The 21,484-nt window shown below is 36.9% G+C and overlaps 1 protein-coding gene across 1 annotated transcript in view; it reads left to right on the top strand.

Annotated features, from left to right (window-relative positions):
- Positions 1–813: 813 nt before the first annotated feature.
- LOC119649228 (fringe glycosyltransferase) overlaps positions 814–21,484 on the top strand; it is a 215,841-nt gene continuing 195,170 nt past the window's right edge. Inside the window, exon 1 of the mRNA XM_038051287.1 lies at positions 814–1,429. Coding sequence (XP_037907215.1) covers positions 1,304–1,429 — 126 coding nt within the window. The 5' untranslated portion in view covers positions 814–1,303. The remainder of the gene's footprint in view (positions 1,430–21,484) is intronic.

Genomic DNA, 21,484 nt, shown 5'->3' on the forward strand with positions numbered 1-21,484 from the left:
CCCTTTGTTGGTAAATTACATCTTTTCAACGATTAATTTTAAAGTTTGATGCCACGCTTACCGCGATGTAGTTCAATAATTTAATTATTTCCTTTGCAGAGTTTTTGCACTTTTGCTTTTAGTAATTTCCATATTGTGAAATTTTGTTTTCCTTTTTTTTGTTTCAAAAATCCCCTGACTTCACTTTCTTTTACATTACTGTAAATCAAATCTAAAACTGAATCTAAATTTAATTAATTCACCTTCAAAAGTAATTAGTTTAACATTTAAATATAATTAATATTGACTCCATGGATATTTCTAATTACAATTTGGTTTAAAATTTGCGCTGATATACGTTGTAAACTTACATTGAAAGAATACATGAACAACAAAGCCTAACCCCTCGGTATATTAGCACCTGGAATAGGCAAAATCCGGTAATAAAACCAACCAATCGACAAGTTATCAAATGAAGCGATCATTTTAACGCGGAGAATCGGTTGAAAATCGATTCCTTTCATGCATCCTTGGACGAAAGGTAGTAGGCGATTCCCGGAATCTCCCCGCGAAAAGTGCAATCTCGAAGAAAAGTGCTACAGCGATCGCGTTCGCGGCCGCGATATTGCGATCACCTCCATATGTAGCTTCCCGGAGCTGACCTGCCGTGAGTGGCCGGCGTTGTTGGTTTAGCGGAGTGCTGCCGCTTGGCGGCAAAGGTAGAACAGGTTTACCATGTGCCCGGAGGAAGAGAGCCATTTCCTCAGGTGAAAACATCAACAGAGAACGCGGCCACGCCACGGAGAGATCGTTGCACTGGCCAGAACACGTCCCTGCCTTGGCTACTCCAGTTCCACACATATGGTTCGAATGGGAGCTTGGGCCGAGCTGGAGATCAGTGCATGGAGCGGTGATCGCGGATCAGTTTGATTCTGTTTGTGGTCGGGTGTGGGAGTTGCTTCACGTTCTGCGCGAGTTGCTCCTAGTGTACATGCGTGCATTCGCGTCGCGGCTGGAATCGTTTCGTCTCGATGCACTCGCCTGCCTTTGACTGAGTCGATCTTATCAGTGCATCTGCGGTGTCTTAAGGATAGTGGGCGCCTTTGCCGGCTACCCTGGTGATTTGTGAGTGTCCTTTTTCATGTGTCCCCGGAGTGATTTAATCATATGAAGTTGTTTTGATTCGTTTGATACTAAATTGGTGGATGAGTTTTTATTGAAATATTTGTACGAATTGATAGCAGTGATACGAGTTCATGTGCGAAGTGTTGGAAGGATATTTATAGTAACTCATGGATATTCAGATGACTCATAAAGAGATAAAATGAGCCTTTCGTTGTCATTGCCGCAACGCTACAAGAGAACCTTGCAAGCAATGACACTTGCCGTAGCGATCATCTACATGACTCTGGTCTTGTATCAGAATGCGTATGGCTACCCGAACATCCAGGTAATTACCCTATTTATGTCACTTTTGTTATTTTCTATAGAAAGCAATCATAATAAACTTCGCATTCCTCGTTCTTACCCCATACATTTCGGAACACCTCCACCAAAACTTTAATCATTTATCCTTTATATGTGTACATATCTATATCCGCCGTTCTGTTCCTTTCAAAACTCCGTGCATGGGTTTGCTAGTCTACATATGTACATATGCACGAACAGACAAATTATCTCAAGAAACTTCCAGCTTAGCGAAACGGGAGCACTCATATCCTATTGCTGACCCAGCACCGAATACACAAAAAATGTCTTCAATGTTCATGTTTGAGTGATTTATTGATTCAACTTCCATTCTGTTGCCCTTGAAAATGGATACACACCTGCAAATGAGTGTTTTGGTACATACCACATATTGTTCCCAGCATGCAGATATGCAAAAATAATAACTTTTTGTTGGACACATAATTTTCTTGCATCTCTATCTTTCAAGCAATGAGTTTAGTATCTTAAAAGAAAGAAATATCGCACAAGCTTTTCAGCTTCGTATTGATATAATCTCACTTAAAGTGAATGTCTTGCAATTGGCGAACCCGTCGGCAAAGTAAAATGAATACATATTTTGGCAGTGCCGTTGCTTGTTTTCAAGGATATTATATGCTTCAGATTATTAACTCAGAATTTTCTGCTGTGTGAATATTGAAATTGTAATCTGTTCACATTAATATTCCGATAGTCTTGAATAGTAGCTCACCTTCTAGCAAATGAATGCCATTTCATTACCATTTGCAACTCGAATCCTTTAAAGTAAATAAATTGGTATTTTTTGTCATTCAACAACCACGTTTCACTTCGCTGATCAACGAATGACGTCCTTCTTTTATGAAGCAACCTAGCCTGTGATTCCTTCAGATCGTCCAGGAGGTTTAATAAACTTTGTATCAGGTATTTTCCTTGGATTTCGAACATAATTTGGATCTGTTTGAAGAAGAAATCATGCTTTTTGACATGTACCAAATCTTGACACTGCCAATAAGAAGAGCCCAAACGTGTTGTTTTAAGTCTAATAATTATCACTGAACCTTGTGATCGATAAGATAGATATCCTTTTGGTGACGAAGATGAGTTAATGCAAGGATCACTGATCTTTTGCCATCGCAGTTCAACTAAACTATGGAACTAAACACTGTAAGGTTTCCCTTATTTCGTTAATTTTCCTATGATTTGATAAAATAACAATATTTTCCGGGCTGGTGATCAACATGTTTGCCAAACCTTAACTAGCAGTCGTAAACGCAAACCTGTGGATAGGGTGTTTGGTTTGATATGTGTAGATCCACTAGCTCTTGCTGCCGGTCCATTCGCGTTTGTGGAGGTTTTGGGTTTGCGACAAGTGAGAAACATGTGGAGCGGCTAAACACCAATCACAAACGTGCAAGTAACTTGTTGGTTGCAGCGAAATAACGCCTTTGTTGTCAAGTTGTGGTTGCAACGAAATTCCACATCTGTGGAGAAGTTGCGGCTGGTCGATCAGGTTGTGATCATCACAACTTGCCCATATATATATAATCTCGCTAAAATCAACAACTTGGTTACACGTCTATGGCTAATGTAACACACGATGAGGATATTGATGTCTTAAGAATTGGTGAAATACCAAACAACTGCTACCAACCAAAAGTTTTGGTATTTTCCAACGTTTTTGTTAAGGATCCTTCTCCGTCGGTATACTGCAGACGTCGATAGAAAACCGTATAATTCCGCATACATAATGTTCAAATATGAAATATATTTTCTGCAGATCTAATCAAGCTACTCCCATTAAGCAAAAGGTATCTACCGCGCTAGGTATTTCCTGTTGGATCTACCAACTAAATAAACTTTAAATCTCGAGAGGCACTTCAAACCGCAACAAATTTTCGCTTTTCGATTTCGCTTCAGTCTTCCGGATCTTCGCTGTTTGCTAGAGAAATGACCATGCAATACGTCTAGTCCGTTAGGTTCCTTGTAGAGCCTCTGACATCACCACAAGTGGCTCAATCGGAATTCTACCTCTATCATTTCAGCGGTAGGTGCTTCTGATCTTCGTCGGTAGGTCTCGCACCGGAAAGGATAATTCTTTCTTATAGCCCACGTGCATATATTTGTGGATATATGTTTTTTGCTGAAAATTTCACTAAATACACAATCAAAGGATTTCCTAAAAACCCCTTAAAATTTGGCCCAGATTGTTTTCATAGCAAGTAAATGTCGTCTTCTGTGCCGTCAATATTATCGGAACTTGGCGAATTTCATGCAGATACTCTCGAGTTTGTTGCATTCAGAGTGCCTTCAACTCTCGGAGAGATTTTAAGAAAATTAAGGGAGCCCTGAGTCCGTCATCCACTTTACTTCCAGAGATGCTGCGACTTCATGTCCCTTCCGATATCATCTAAAACGATAGGGATTTCCACCGGCCATTAGATGTAGCAGTCGGAAAATCCGCAAGTAGGTAGTTTTTGCCTTCTTGATGATCATGAGCATAATATTTTTAGTGATGAATGGTGGCCTAGTTTTCATGAGTATACTGTAGTAGAATTGCCTTTTAATAAATTTTTGCTATTCAATGACAATGAGTTAAAATTGTTAATTTGAACATTTAAATTTACATTCCCTGTAAATGAGCATGGCTTTAGAACATCGGTAATTGTAATTACTATATAGTGGATCGGAAAATATGAGATTGCACATAATATCACCTCACTGACTTTTGTTAACAAATCTTATAAAGGCCGCCCTGTTTAAAGATAAAGATGCCTCTAAAATCAGTCTTAAAGCTGCCTACTTCACAATGAGGATGGAAATCCTTCCATTCCCATTGCTCATGCTGTTTATGTGAAGAAGTTTTATGTAAGCGCTAGCAAAAAAATTAAATTTCAAACATATCAGGAGAAATTTGTATGTTTTTTGGATGATTTTTCCGAGAAGGTTTTAATGACGTAAGCGGTAAAATTGTTACAGAATTTTACCAAGGCATCAGCAAAATGAACTGTGGTTTGGAGTATTACTGAGGCCTTTAGATAAGATGCGCCGAAAATACAGTACTAGTATCGTGAAAAATGTTTGAAAAAGCTATTTTTTTTTTTTGCATATTTCGAATTTATAGAACTTTAGGAATCACGTCCCATATTTTTATAAAAAAAATTCAAAAAGAGAATGAAAGAAATGGTCCGGTGTAGCGGAAGGTTGCGGTTCAAATCTCACTAGTGGCAGAGGGATGTCGAATGCCAGTCGACTCAGCTGTAAATGAGTACCTGAGTCAAATCAGAGTAATAATCTCGGGCGAGCACAATGCTGACCACATTACCTCCTATAGGGTCTGTAGTGCTGTAGTGTACCGTTACGGTCTTGAATGAAATGCTCTAACACACTTCAAGTCTCTGATCCAATATGGATTGTTGCGCCAATGATTATTATTATTATTATGAAAGTTACAGTAGTTTTATTGGGCGCGTATCTTTGACTTTGTGTAGGTGTCAACAGCCAGGACATCGCAGGACGTTAACTGTAACATAGAGTGATGTAAATACCTGCAATAGAGAAAAGAACTCAACCCTTAGTCTAGAGGTATGTTAGGACCATATTAAACTGGTTTTAAAAAATTGGCTGAAAGTGAAGTACTAACAATGAGTGTTATAACAAAAAGCTTTGGACGATTATCCCCAAACAAACATGTACATGCAAGGAAGTAGTGGAATTGGGCATGCATATTTTCTTAGCGGTGTTTAAACAAAAATAGGTAGCTCTGTTAAAAATTGGCTTTAAATCCTACAAATATGCCGTAAAAAACGATGAATACAAGATCGCAATGGCTGAAAAGGCTTCGACGAAGGAAGCGAGTTCGTCCAAAAACATAGTGCGGCAAGAGGAGGAGCAAAAGTATATCGACTCAAGTAATTCTGTATGATCCAAATGTAAATGTTTTTTTGTTTTAAATATTATCTAAATAAGTAGTGAAAAAACTTTAAATGTATTTTTCTCAAATTCACATTTTATCAAACTGCGGTATTCTCAGGATTTACTCAACCCATTTGAGTAAATTTTGTCGGGCTTTCTTTATTATGGTATCCGTCGCGGCAGTTTCCCAGAATATAATCAAAAAATAAAAAAAAAATTGCAAAAACTGCCGAGTTTGTCAACTTTTTGTAAGCATTCACAATATTTTATATTTTGTAGATTTTTTAGAAAAGGGGGTAAATTGTCATGTAAGAAGCTTTCCTTTTTAGATGTGGATGTGCCATTTCTCTCTGCAATCATTGGAAGGTCTAATTTCCATAATGATAAAAAAAAACAAAATAATTTTTTTAATACTTTTTAAGGCTAAAATAATGACTAATAAAAAGTGTGATTGTCATTTGAATTTGTAATTGTAATTTTTATTACTTTTCACGGTACTAGCACCTTAAATTTTGAATGCCTTGAAACTTACCAGAGCACTTTGAGATTGTAACGGTACGCTAGGTGGTAATGTGCCACTACACCTGTATTATGCTGATTTGACTCCATATTAATTGGTATGCAATTCAAGCCCCTTTACAGTGGTATTTTCGGCGAAGCTTAGCGCCGAAAACATTAAACACTAAATCCATTCATTTTAGCAGTTCCATTTCATTCCAAATAAATGTTAGAAGAACTTGGGAGCAGAAAAATTTAGAATCGTCCTCAAATTAAAAATGTTATTTGTATACTGTTTTTCTCTCCCAGGATAAAAGTATATCGCACACTTAACCAATTTATTCTATCTGATTCAACTTGAAACCGAATCCACAGGTCTTATGTGTAAGCAATCAATAAAAAATTTCGGGACGAGTCTTCGATGATGCGATGAATCGCTTTTCAGAACCTAACGGAAATAACGATGGTTTGGTACGATATATATATAGTGATTTCAGAGAGTGAGAGATAAGGAGATAAGGACTAAAGGCCACAAACAAAATTTTAAATGGTAGTTTGTACCTAAAGGTACTCCTTGCATGGTGCAGAAAAGTGTAAAAAACTGCCTCGCATTTGGACACCGACAGACCGATTCTAAAAGACAAATGAAATCTGAGTCGGCCGTGTTGGAGGATAGATGCGGAATGGATTAAACCTAACGGAACTGAACTTTTCGACAATTTCACCTTGTCAATTTTTGCAAACCATATGGCTATTATCAACGAACGGTCAGTCTAAATATTTGTGCGATCAGTGAATAATTTGGACTGATTCACCTTATATATGGTTACTATTCACCTCTGGGTGAAGTATTCGTCGTCAACCACACCTCAACCCCAACCCGCCTCAAGCATGATCAATTTTCTGATACGGATTTTTAGTAAATGGTTCGGTAACGGATTCAGAATCGTAGAGCAGTTGTGACATTTCTACCGGGAGCACACAGTGACGAAGACTCTGTTTCAGGTATTATTTTCAGCTATTTAAAATTAAACAATTCAATAGTTCCGAAAATTTCTAAAATCTTTCGATTGAAAGTAAAATAAAACATAGAACACAAATATCACAAAGCTTCATTATTTAGAATACACAATTCTTTTGAGTACAACCTTTTTTCTTTCTGCTGAATACACCCCAGATGTATGTAAAATGTAACGTTCTCAGCAGTCTGAAAATATTTGCTTGCCTGGCTAAATAATTAAACGCTTCTCTCTTTCTAAAGGAGTTTGACGATACATAGATATATATGGTAGACCTCTAATATTCTTCTTTATATAATTGAGTAGCGTTCACTAGCTTTTATTAGTTTAAATTAATAAATGGTTCATGCCAATAATAACCTTTTAACGAAATTGTGAAACAATCTGTTCTGTTTAAACTGGAGTTGCGAAGAAGTCTATTCTTCAATGTGGCGACCACGGCCATCCTATAAATAGGTACGAGCTTTATTAGGTTTACCGACGGTACTAGGCCACAATGGGAAGGATTGTCGTTTTACAATATACTTTCAGGTTGCTTTTTATGATATGTGATCCTGCGCAAATGACACCAATTGAATTGTGGTTGCATAAACTTAGCATATTCCATTTTGGGAAAGTCCATTGTCTATAACGCAAAAATTGTGGGACGTTACAATACATTTAGGACAATAGTCTTGATTTCTTTTTTGATGCCAATTTTATGAGTAAATAATTCTCACTCTTTGTAACTAATCGACTTGACTTTAAAACATGAAATGCCTTTCCCACGATTAATAAGAATGGGACGATTAAAAAAATGTCGCAATGAATGCAAAAGCAAATAATATAAAAAAATTTGAAATTCTTCGAATCGGAAAAGCAAATTACATTTATCTTGAATAAACACTGGGTCGAGTTTATTGACGCCTTCAATGTGGAAAGATAAAAAAGCTGACTTTTTATCATTTAAAGAAATCAGGTGAAATCAGCACTAAAGGGCCTGGCCACCTTTGGTGTGTGCAACTTTGGCCGGTTTGATAAGAAAATGGTCAACAGTCGTAATTCAAACAACATTGCAAAAAATAGTGTGAGCGCTAAAATGTGTTGACCGATTTTGTGGGAACGCCTCGCATGTAGAGAATGAAAAAGACATTTTGTACTTAGTGACACCTTGCATTTTCAATAATTTTTCGCGGGAAAGACGATTTCTTAATATGCTTATATCAGGCAATTACTTCACACTTCGGTGGTTGTGAATTTATATTTACATCTTCGTATGTATGGATCCGGAAAATTTCACCTTTTGTTCCGTGCTGTAGGCAAATGTCTGTTCGTTATCTCAGAGAAAGAAAATAAATGGAACCACCTTTACGCGTTCCACTCAACACATGGCTCTACATTCTCAAATGAACAACAGAAATGGAAGTGTGCCAAGGAGTTGGATTTACGGTCGAAGTCTATTATCTTTGTGTCTTATCCGGCTGAAATCCGTACGTGAAGGTGTTTTATTGCAAGGCGAATGCATTTCAGAGCCCACACAATAGTTGCAAAACTGCATGAAACAACGCCTCGGCCGACGGCAGCTAAGACACACGACTAGCAAAACTTCTTGGTCATGACTCAGCCGACTTTTTACTCATGCTCATATGGCAGTTGTGTACTTATAGTATGTAAGTGGACTTGGCCGATCTACTTATCTGGTATTGTTCGAACTAAGGCGTTGCTGTAATTTAACATAGCCCCAGGAATTAATTTGAATGTAAGGTTGACTGGACCTTCTAAATAACGCTCCTGGGCATAAATAATGGAGTTCGGAAATGGATGTGTAAAACAACTATCGAATAATCCAAAATTGAACTTTCATTAGGATCGTTTTCATTCAAATCTTCCATCAGATTCTTTCGAATAATTATATTTTGATTGGGTGCACATCGCTAGGATATATGTATATTTTTATGTGATATGATCCTCGTACTTTGAAATATATACTTTTCTCTTCATTCCAATTTCTACTCTTAATGAATTGCGAAGTCTGTCGGACTTGAAAACACTGGAATTCTGTATATGGGCCCTGCTCGCATCCATGCTTCTCAAAATGAGCGAAGACCTCAAACTGTTTATTGATTTAATTTAACAAAACATTACTTGTTGAATGAAGTCCATCAACTTAAATGTCAACAGATCAGTCTACATGAGAGTGGGCACTGTTAACAGAATAGGGAAACGCGGTCAAATCTCGATGCCGTGCCATTGCATGCTATCGTTCGCGCGATTAGCTAATAATGTAGAAGCGTCACTTAATTGGCTTTGTGATCCTGCTAGCACGCAACAGTGTCATTAGTAATTTCCAGCTTTCGGGCTCTTCCACAATTCACCTATAGAAATTCGCCGATTTTCGTGTCATAGTGAAGCTACCGGCATTAAGTTCAGTTATCTTGAGTTCCTTGTGGACGACTTTCGACTTCATGAAATTTATTATACAAAAGCAAAGCCAACGAACGCTGTTAGCGTGAGGAAAAAGTACAAATCGAAACCTCCAGCCGACGTTATCGCAATAATTTTGATGTCTACAGTTTGGCATTGTTATTATTATGATGACTCGCTTAAGAGTGTTACCAGTTGTGGGTCTTAAGTATTCTAAGCATCACGAATAGGTGACCGTTCATGTGAAGTGGAGGCTTTGTACATCCAGTGTAGTATTGAATCGTCCATTCTGCACTGATTATGACTGCACTCTTATGTACAAGATTGATTTGCAAGATAGTTTCCTTTATTGGCTAATAGTAATTTAAAATGTATACAAATAAGTATTTCAGGGACCAACTTTGGTTAACTAACCACTTCCTAATTCAAACTATGCACTCTTATTCTTTCTCTTATTCAAATCGGCTTATTGTCTGTCTGTCTGTCCGGTTGTCTGTCTCTACATCATTCGGCCTCTTTATCAAACGCATTTTGTTTGGAAACTGTTAGACTTATTGACATTAAATTTGATGATAACATTGGAATTGTTTAATTTTAGAGTCAGATGTAAATGAAGAGTGTAAAATTTTTTATCCCCAAATGAAACGCTTCGATCGATTTTTTACCTTCCTACCTATCCCGGAATATGCTGCAGAAATTTCAAAGCGAAATTTTTGGTCCTCTAGATTTTATAGGGGTAGAAGCGAGCTATTTTCAGGTACAGGCTCAAAGTCTACCACTACCATCCTTACGAAATCTGGTAGCATTATGTAAACAGTGTTGTATTTGTTGTAATTATATTTTGTTCGTAATGAAGAGTGATAAGTGTCTTCATATTCGAAAAGGGATTTTTCAAACGTGTTTTTCTCAAAATGACGTTCTTCACATTTGCTGAAATTCTAGCTCAAAAAGTAATAAATCGATCCTTATGAAATTTGGGATGAAATCATATTTTTAACGGTGGTTTTAATTATGAAAATCGAAATATCTTTTTGAATGCTTGCAAAATTTTGATTTTGATTATTTGCTGCATTCAGGTTCACATTGGTAGGAAATAAGTTAGCGATGCAAAATTAAAAGCTTTTTGGATTCAGATACAAATTGGAGTAGCTTCATGTCCCGCAGCTGGAGAATCCCAGTTACGACCTACAGCGGAATATTGTCGCACAACTTTTTACTTTTTAGCTTAAACTTGCTCACCAGCTGTTCGGAATTTTACTAATATAGTGCACAAATTTGATTGAAATCCAAATAATTCTTCTCACTAAAAAAATCTCAAAAAGTACGCGAAAAAAGGTGCTGCCTCAAAAACTCTTTCTACAAAACCTGCCAACGCAGAAAATAATTTCAAATGTTCACTACCCCGACATCAAGTAGAGTTAATAATAATATATTACCATATGAAATATTATATTATGGACACATTCCTTGACATCTTAACAACGCAAACCGGGGCAGTTTGGTCGACTTTTTACCATTATTAACAAAATTATGAGCCAAATTGATTCTTTTTATGTAAATTTACTGCAACCTAGAACATCGTAAAATGTTGGTATCTGAAAAAAGCAAAGTATATATTAGTTTTACAAGTTTAGGATGTACTTAAGGGGGATTTACAGTCAATTTTAAAGATATATTAATATACTATTAACAATACAGTACTAATCGAGACTTCGAATGTCTATATTCGGTGAAAAAAAAAGTGTAACACCCCTTCCCCCTTTTGAATGCCCTTTAAATTTAACCTAGAATTATGTAACTCATTGCATGCGTAGGTGTTTCCACCAAATTTCTTAGAAAAGTTTGTGCGACAGACAGACAGACGATTTCAGTGAGGTTTTGTTTTCAACAAAACCTTAAGAATGAATTAATATTCTCTAGTTTTCTTTTCTGTATATGTTAATATAAGATCCAAGGTAATAGAGAAACTTATTCTTTCAAATCTTTTTAACGCAAAGAAGCCTTTACAGAATGACCTCTATGGGCGAAAACCTGCAAGTCGTCATTTTTTATTTAGAACAAAAAACTAAAGACCTTGCTAAAATTGACATAAAAGTCTGGTGAAGTACTTACGATTTTTAAAAAAAATGAATTTTTCAGACAAAATTAATTTGAAGCAAAAATTTTTTTCCAAACAAAAAAGTATTAAAATCGGTGATAGAATTGTTATGAAAATTAAAGGCATTAGATTTTCAAGAAATTTCCTTTTGTGTTTAAGAATCATCTAAAATTTTATTTAGAAATTCGCCAAGAAAAAAAAAGTTGTAGCCTTTTCCATAATGGTGTCTTTGCATGGAATTAACTCAGTTTCAATCCAAAACGGAGCGCGACGCGCTAGCTGTTTCTTCTCACATTGTATAGACCTTTTATAATTATGAATATTAGACAGCGCAAGATTTGTTGGATAATAAAGTAACAAAGTGCGTGCTCTATTATGTTGAAAATGTATAAAAAATGCATTAAAAACGTTTGAAAATATGCTTCAAATCGGTGCTAATTTTGAAGGCAGTCGAAGTAACCACTGTCGGGCAAAGATGTTGTGGAAATGACATCTTGGACTGCAGCTTTCGTTTTCAATGGAAGAGCAAGAACATAACTGACAATAATGGGAAATAAATTTAATAATAACTTTTTTATATACTCCATGATATCCACAATGACATGCAAAAGGAATTTTGTTGATAGATAGAATGGATTTTGCAGAGTTGTCCGGATAGCTGGTGGCAATGGACTTTGTATCGTGATTTGATGTCGGATACGGACTCAGCTGTGATTGAGTACCTGAGTTAAATCAGGGTAATGATCTCGGGTGAGCGCAATGCTGACCACATTGTCTCCTACAATGTAGTGTAGTGTACCGTTACGGTCTTGAATGAAGTGCTCTACCACACTTCAAGGCCCTGATCCAATATGGATTGTTGCGCCAACGATTATTATTATTTTGCAAAAAGAAATCTTAAAAAGGTGTATTTATATCAAATTTTGAAACAAAAAGCCTCCTTAGGTCTTTGTAAATTAGTTTAGCACACCATGAACTCCGACCCTCAAGGTATAAATGATATTACCGCTTCCCCTTTTAAGAAATTGTATGATAAAGGGTGGTTCAAATAGCTTTTCTGATATATTCGGCTGAATTGCTGTTTCTATTTACAGTTCTACTCATTTTTACAGTATATTACAATAAAATGCTAATGAAATCAATTCTATTGCGAGAAAGGCAAATTACTCACAACAAAACCTATTCTCCATTTTCTAGAGGACTTTTGGCATCAGCCCTTATCCTAGTAATGAACATCCAAACACTAGAGACATCTAGTCTCCTATTTAAAAGGATTAATAAATTCCCATAATCCTTAACACATTATTAGCACCCAAATAAACTCTAGAGTTAAATAGCAAAATTCGCTCTCAAATTATCTGCAAAGTGGCATCAAGAGTTTACTCCTAAAATTTACTTTTTTAACCATTTAAAAAAATTTTCTTCAGAAAAATAATTTTGAATATCTTTGTTGGATAATTAAAGAACCATTTGGGCCAACAAACAAAAATAGTCAAAAACGAAAATCAGAAGGTAGTATTACCCCTTAAATGTGTTTTTCGCATGAATAGGCCATGAAAATTCCTCAGGTTTAGTGTTATGGTTTATTCTAGCCATTTTAAAGAGCAATATACATAAATAAAAAGCTTAAAACTTTTTTAAAAATTGATAACCTTTTTAAGATTTTATCAAAAACGAAATCTTTTTATAATTTTGGCCGTTTGCTCATCTGTCTGTCTATCACCCGTACTTTCCTCAGAAACGGTTACACCTGTTGACACGAAATTCAGCAGAATTGCGGTGAATTACATTGCTGTACGTTGAAATTAAGGGGAGTTCCCATACACCTGAAAGAGGGATGGAAAATCTAAAACGGCTACAAATATTGACGCGAGATTTGGCGGAACGGCTGAAAGTATGAGCCCCTACACTGCAGACATGCAGTGTTTGACATCGTTCCACGTTGAGTTTAAGGAAAAATGCCTATACATGCGAAAGGAGCGGGGGCTGTAAATTCTTTTTCATCGAATATAACCCTGCGGAGTGTCAAATGGAAAATATTGACTTGAGTTTTCCGAAACAGATCTTAGTTTAGTCACCAGTTGTAAGGCTGGAGAATAGGGCGATTAGAAAGTGGTGGCTTATTTGAAAGCCCCACTCTCTCTCCCTCTCTAATTAATCTATAATCTGATATATGAAAGATCATGATGGTTTAGGCCTTAAAATGCTCTCCGTATTTACCCAAATAAAGTGAGTACTATTTTTTTCTAAGTTCATATCATCTCAGTTCATTGTGAGATCATACAATTTTGTAATAACATGGAAATTTTTGTGGAAATCCTGCTATTTCTAGCAAAGTTATGATAGGTCAAAACTGTTATGTACAAATGGAACCATCGTGTTTCCAAATATTTCCAGGCAGAGGTAAGTCAGCGTCTGATGAATTGTCTCTGTCTTGAACGAAACCGTAAGTCGTCCGTTTTCCTAAAACTGGGCGACAACCTAAACAAGTCGAAATACCGGAAGCTTGGCGCTTCGGGTATACAGGTTTCGTGTTCATCTTATGTCAGAAAATTCTACGCACATTTTTCCATTTGTATATAGCTACAAATCCAATATATTCTCTCATATTTTTCCAAACTTTAAGATATGCGTACATATTACAGATACAAACATAGATATTATTCTCGCCCTAAACAAACAAACTGCTTATTACCGAATACCGTGCATATTCATGCACGTATATAAATTGATCGTACTTATAATATATTTCCACAAAAGTATACATATGTATATTGAATACCGCTGGTTTAGTGTACTAATAAGGACTAACTAAACGCAAACCTCATTAGCACGTATATATACCTACATACACACATATGTTTGTCTGGAGTAATTAATATTGATGTACAAATGACTCAAAAACTTAGAATAAAATGTTTTTTTGTGACCCTCCATTCATGTGAGCTCACTTTGTTGTGGTTTCGACGAATTAATATGTAATGATGACGTCATACAGGTTGTAGAATGTACGAAACTCACAACAAATGGCAAAGTTTCACTCTCTATAACTTTGTTAATAACAGTTGGATTTTCTTCAAACTTGACCAAATTGTGCCTTATGTCGTCCTTTATACAAACGCAATTTTGTAGTTCAGGCAGGTTTCCGGCTAAATTTCATAATATATGCTAATATACTATTATTAACTTTATTCATGCAGATATCGGGATGGATTTTGAGACATAGATTTCGTTTAGATACACCACTGTGATTTTTTTTAGATTTGTCGGTTGGATAGGTTCTTAGAACGAGACCTGTTACACTTTTTGTGAGTCATGTTTTGAGCCCTCATTTCCTACGTTTCACCCAATATCAAATATGCGACCAGATACGAAAAGTACTAATTGAGCCCTTTCATTTGATACCCTACATGGCCATGATGGAGAGGCCCCCTTAAAACAAAATGGCGCCACTTACTGCATGTAAAGGGAACAACAGATCACATGCTCTTAACAATTTTCGTGACAGAAGAAATGATCACTTTCAAACCCCCGCACTCCTCACCTTTCCAGCAAATGTCAAAACTAAGACTTGCTTCGAAAAGTACTAACCGAGACCTTTAATTTGATACCTCACATGACTACGTGCGTGTGACGGACAGACAGACAGTAAACCGATTTTAATAAGGTTTTCTGTTTACACAAAATCCTAAAAAGAGTCCCATGACCAATAAAGCAAATGCATGACGGGCTCAAGACTATCCCTGTCCTAAAACAATAGTCAAAGTAATGGAGCAGAACCATTGGGACAAACACAGGAAAACTTAAACATCCATGACCGGAACTAGAATCCGATCCTGCGGCCGATAAATGAAAGGTTGTTATTCAATAACCTTGAACATTATATTTCCAAAAAGGCTGTTTTTAGTTGTTTCGTTGTTTTAGGCTACTTGCAAGAGTTTCACATTCTTCAAATTAATCCTTGTTGAGCCCCGCATTGGGGGCTGTATTGGTCGGGATTTGTATTGGTTGTCAGACCACCACTTTACGTAGTAGTGCTAGCTTCTTCCTCAATCCCGATTTCTTCAATTTAATCATTCGAATTAACTCTGCCGTTTTGATTTGCTGCAATCTCTTCGTGGTCATTATTTCGAGCTGGCACGCCCTCCTAATCGAAACCATTTTTCATTTGCGCTGGCTGATGCAGCTTATTAATCTTTGGATTTTTTTCTCTCTCTTTTTCTTGTGTCAAACTATTAGAATATTTTTCTGTAATTATGGAAACAACTTCTTAAAAAGTAAAAATTGCCCGGAAGAGAGAATATCCAAATCATTTCCATACACTTGAATAGGCATCAATAATGACAACACTACCATAAGCCCGCGGCATTCGCGTGATGAGGGTAATCAAGACATGGCTAGCAATAGGCTGAGGTTAGCCGTACATATCGGAAATTTGCGTTATGTGTTGAAGGCGATCGATTAATGTGAAATATGACCTACAATGATAATTAAGGTAATGTGGATTTAAAAATACCTTAACGTATGTGCATAGATAGGGGTGTTCTTCGATTTTAAGAAAGCTAGAATGGCAATGAAAAATAGTATACCATCTCTATTTTTAAATCTATGCAATTAATTTGAAAACGCCGCTTTTTATAAAAGATATCATCATTTATTTTAGATGTGGTGCTTCTTGGCCGAGCTAAACAGAGAAGTGCCAGAAAAGTTTATTCCATTGAGAGATTTTATTTCGGGATTCATTTAAGCGCAAAAGTAATTGCATTCGGAATACTATGCAATAAACCCAAAATTGTTTGATATATAGATTTATCATTTTGATTTATAATTAGAGATAAATTTCACTTCGACTGGAAATAAACAACATCGCTTTCCGCTTTCTTAGAGCGCTACTTCAATATGACTTGCAGCGGAAGCACACACTAACCATTGTAGATTTAACACCAACTAAAATTTTGAAGAATTTCCCTGGCATTAGCTTCGCAATCTTAAGAATTCGATAGCTAAAATTTATGAAGTCTTTACAGAATCTTACGAGTAGTGACCAAGGAGCATCACAGCTTATTTGGTTTCGTTGCATCGTGGTAGCGCTATTAGAGACGCTGGCATTTCGTCGTTATCGCATATTTAGCATGACTTGTCCAACGTTTGTGTTCTACCACCCGTGAAAATTCAACGGGAAGCCAGTAAGACGTGGGCAAACTGCCCTTTTCGTGTCGTTTCTTTTAATCTTTCCTCCTGTTTTTTTCACATTCATTGTTCTAAACGATGAGTCGTATATGAGTATATATCGTGTTTTAAAACTCACAGTACAAACAAGCTTCACTGCCGTGTGGGATAGCTACGTCTGATGACAAGCGTACAAAGTGCGCACCTCGCCAGGCTGCCTTTTCCTTCCATCTTCTACCTTCACGACTTGGGTTGTCGATAAATTTTCTTTTTGTCCACCCAAGACTCTCTGGTATTGTGAAGAAGCAACAACTGCGTCAGGTGATTGTGGACGGTTGACTTAACAGCGACTATGTATTCTCTCGTTTTAATTAAGACATTACCCAAGTGTGGATTATTGCCGTCCCTGAGGACGGCTCGAAGCGAAAGTGCTTTAAATTGGGCGCTTTTGTAACGATTTCCAATAAAACCCAAAAACACTCTCCTTACCATTCTTATAAGTAAATGATAATCGTGAGTGATATCCGGTGAAAAAGGATAGTACGCACTAAATGTTCGAAATTAAACGCTTTGACATTGACTCGAAAACCGCCACACGCTGGTGTATCTAAAACTGAAGTGGTTTTTGAGGTGGATTGTCAAAGTCAAACTAATTCCAAATAGCACTACATTACTCTATTATTACCGACTGATTAGGCAACGCATCAGCCACCCATGCATATGCGGGGCTAAGTGCTCATCCAACTAGTTGGTGGATGCGTGCTCAAAGGCAGTGTTCAGTGACAACTGAATGATTTGTTTAATGGGCATGTTACAACGGAGTTAGTGTGTTTTATTAGAGATGATTAGATACTGCTCGTCCGCCAAATATGGGTGGCAGTGTTGTCGTCGTCTTCCTCCTAATCGCCTCACTAACCCTTTTAGTTATTGCCGGTCGTAAACTGATTACCCAAATTATTCACTTCTCAATTGAGTGTTAAATGACGTTTCTGGTCCAATTATGATAATTTCATTTATTTGCTTGCATATTTGATTTATTAGTTGAAGGTAGATGTTGGTAGTTTCCTATGCTCTTAACAGATTTAGAGGTACTAAATATGACAATTTAGAGAAATTACTATTAACTTCAATAAAAAAAGATAAAGTCGTTTGACGGTAATTCCCATCAGAATTAGTATGAGGTATTGTAGCAACCTCTAAGTGGTTGATAGATGTGGTTTATTTATACATATTTGGTACACGGATTTCACTAATGTAGCCGCTAGACTGTTACATAATTATCACAATATCACTTTTTGTTCCACAATTTCTATAATTCTATTCTTTTTGGGATTTAAAAGCTCTCGAGTTGAGAATTCTATAACGTGGTGGGTGTTGTGCTACAAATTAATCATGAGGCATTTGCTTAATCCTGAACCTAGAGCTGGACATTTCCCGCATGAAGGATCGATCTATAAGATTAAATAATTTTTGTCTTGTGCTAAATTCGGTGCTCACAGGTGTAGAGTGACATGTTGTTATTGTTATTAGATTCACTCCTCACTTACTTTTTTAAGGTTTTCTGTCAAACAAAACCTTAATAAAATCGATTCAATGTCTGTCTGTCTGTCACACCCATTTTACTCGGAAACGGCTGAACCGATTGTTATGACATTTGGTAAAAGCATATGGTCTGTGTGTCTTTACATGAAGCGAGTGGCACCATATTGTGTTGAGTTTGAAGAGGGGTGCCCATACATTCGAAAAGAGGTGTAATTTTTTTTCATAGAATGTGGCTATGTGGCACGATTAGTACTTGATCTTATTTCTGATACCGGGTGAAACATAGGGCATTAGCATAGGCGATAATATAGGACATAATTTTGAAGACAATCCGAACTATTGTTAACAAAGTTATAGAAGGTCAAAGTTTCGCATTTCAGATAAATTTATTGTACTCTAAGACATGTATAACGTCATCATCATGTAATGGGGGCGTTTTAGTTTTCCTTCTTTCGCTTTTTTAGTTATTTGCATATCAGTGTCAATTGCTCGAGGTAAACATGTGTATATAATATGTATGTGCTAATAAAGCTTGGGGGTAGTAATCAATATAATAGACATGTGTGCACCTGGTGACGTACACAACATACATATATGTACGCTTTTGTGTACGGAGTAAAGTGGAAATGCGTTTGATCCATTTAGATGCGCGCACACATGCTTCTTCATGTGGTAATAAACAATGTTTGTTTATTTAGGATGAATATATTATTTATGTCGTTGATATGTATGTATGCATGGCTTGAAATTTGACAAAATATGACGGAATATTTTGTATTCTTAGCTATGAACGAATAGAAAATCGTGCATAGATTCTGACATAAGATCAGCACAAAACCTTTATACCTGAAAGGCGTAGCCTCCGGCATTCCGACTTGGTTTAAACATTACTCACTTATCTTCGATTGTGTGTGCCGTTTTTTCGGCTCATTTTATAATGAAAAAAAACAAATTTTATTTTTTAAATGCTGAATGAGTGACAAAATCTCAGTGAAGAAGAGGGCAGCTGGTCCTCGAAATACCGGTATATGAGGAATAAAATACTCACTATTCGGCATTTAAAAAAAAATTGTCTGTTTTTGTTTTCATTATCACTTTCATATATTTTCATACATACATTTTCAATACTGTATTGTATAACCAAATTGATTACGTCCTTATTGAGAAAATGCGGGGTGAAACCCGTCAGAGCAAAATATTTTTACCGGATAGCAAATAACAGAAGTAGCAGACTTACCCCCCTATAAGGTTCGATATCGAAAAGCTCAAGAATGAAAAAATGGCACAGCGATATGCCGAAACGTTGAAAGACCAAGGCGGACACTGAACCTTGAAGTGGAGTCAGATTAAAGACTCAATCAAGACGGTTGCCGAGAAAAAATTCGGACGCGAAACTCAGCCCCAAAATGAATACATTAGATTGCTTGACGAAGAGTGTCATCAGGCCATCGATGATACAAACGCTGCACATAAACAAAATCAACAGCATCATAACCAAACGAGACAAATACATAGAACTAAAACGTATGGCTGATCTACAGAAATAAGAAATGTAGGCATATAAACGATAAGGTGTGCAAATTGCTTTACCTTTAAGAGACCTATTCGTAATTTAAAAATTACAAAATGATTCTTGTCTTGAACCGTATTTTGCAGGGAAGTGACATGAAATCTTTCTGAAGGCAGTGATTAGATAAAAAGTCGGTAAGTCTAATATTTCGAGGAGGTACTTAATTTCACGCCACAATCTCCCCACTTCGAAGTTCAGAAGCCGTATGAGCGACTACCTCATTAACTACATTCGAAGAAGTCAAGGATGCACTTACGCTCCGAAAAATGCAAGTGGATCACCCTTTTACTTCTCGTTCCACGGAGACTCAGTTGTAGTCGCGGAGTCCATGATATCAATTTTTGAGGAAAACCTCACAAAATTAGCACGTTGGGATTCTTGGAGTCCATCCCCATCGGTCGACAATTCCTTTCACTGACATTGCATACTACGTGTTTGACGCTTTTGTCTGCAAGGACAAGAGACTAGACTAGAAATGTGATCCACCAATCCGAAACACACTATTTAAAGTGCTGAATGCAGACTTTTTCGTACATTGTGGATATTTTCTGTTGTCGCATAAATCATGCTTCGAAATTCGCTGTACGTTAGATTTGGACTTTTAAGACCGCCGTTCTTTTGCTAATTGGGAATCGGGACTGTGACAAACGCTAGCTGCAAACTCGTTTATTATTTGTTCCGCCGTTGAAGTTCTGTTCGATGCCGTATGTGACTATTTTAACATACAACTCGCTGTGGCTATCTACGAATCAAATTTTCGCTGAGTTCATCTCGTGAACATCGACTTGCTACATCCTTCCCCAGAAGAAAATGGTGAGCTAACCATTACATCATCCAGATGTTGCGGATTGAATAAATAACATTGGGCCACCCTTGCAAAATGTCCATTACTATATTCTCAATACTATCTTGCTAGGATAGTCGAACCTTACAAATACGAGTAGAAGTACATTTATGCCGCTCACCCTGGCATAAGTAAAGTAGAAAACCTTTCATACATAATGTAACCTTAGCTTCTGACTGCCAGTTATCATCATCATCATCAACGGCGCAACAACCGGTATCCGGTCTAGGCCTGCCTTAATAAGGAACTCCAGACATCCCGGTTTAGCGCCGAGGTCCACCAATTCGATATCCCTAAAAGCTGTCTGGCGTCCTGACCTACGCCATCGCTCCATCTTAGGCACAGTCTGCCTCGTCTTCTTTTTCCACCATAGATGTTGCCCTTATAGACTTTCCGGGTGGGATCATCGTCATCCATACGGATTAAGTGACCCGCCCACCGTAACCTATTGAGCCGGATTTTATCCACAACCGGACATTCATGGTATCGCTCATAGATTTTGTCATTGTGTAGGCTACGGAATCGTCCATCCTCATGTAGGGGGCCAAAAATTCTTGCCAGTTATCAGCTTGAATTAAACGATATCTGGATATTTGCGTCTTAAAACCTAAATTTCCGTTCACTGTTATATGAACCTATGATTTTTGAAAAACGATCTATCCTTTTTGTACTTACCTTTATCACAATTAACATCACTGGTTGAAAAAAATTGTTAATTTCATATTTCTTTTTTTTTACAGGTAAAAACACCAGAACTAGCCGAAATAAAAATTTTACAAGTTGGTCTAAACGTAAATAATAATTAATATTAAATAGGAATAGCGTGTGATATATTAAGTGAAAACATCATAATAGTAAAAGCGGTATTTCCGTATTCAGCATTTTGACTACTAAATTATCGGCAGTCTAAATAGAGAACTATATCTCCAATATGGAGCATAACGCACCAATCATATCAACGCACCATCGTTGTGGGTATGCCT

Source organism: Hermetia illucens, chromosome 2 (genome assembly GCF_905115235.1).
Source record: "Hermetia illucens chromosome 2, iHerIll2.2.curated.20191125, whole genome shotgun sequence".
Taxonomy (NCBI): domain Eukaryota; kingdom Metazoa; phylum Arthropoda; class Insecta; order Diptera; family Stratiomyidae; genus Hermetia; species Hermetia illucens.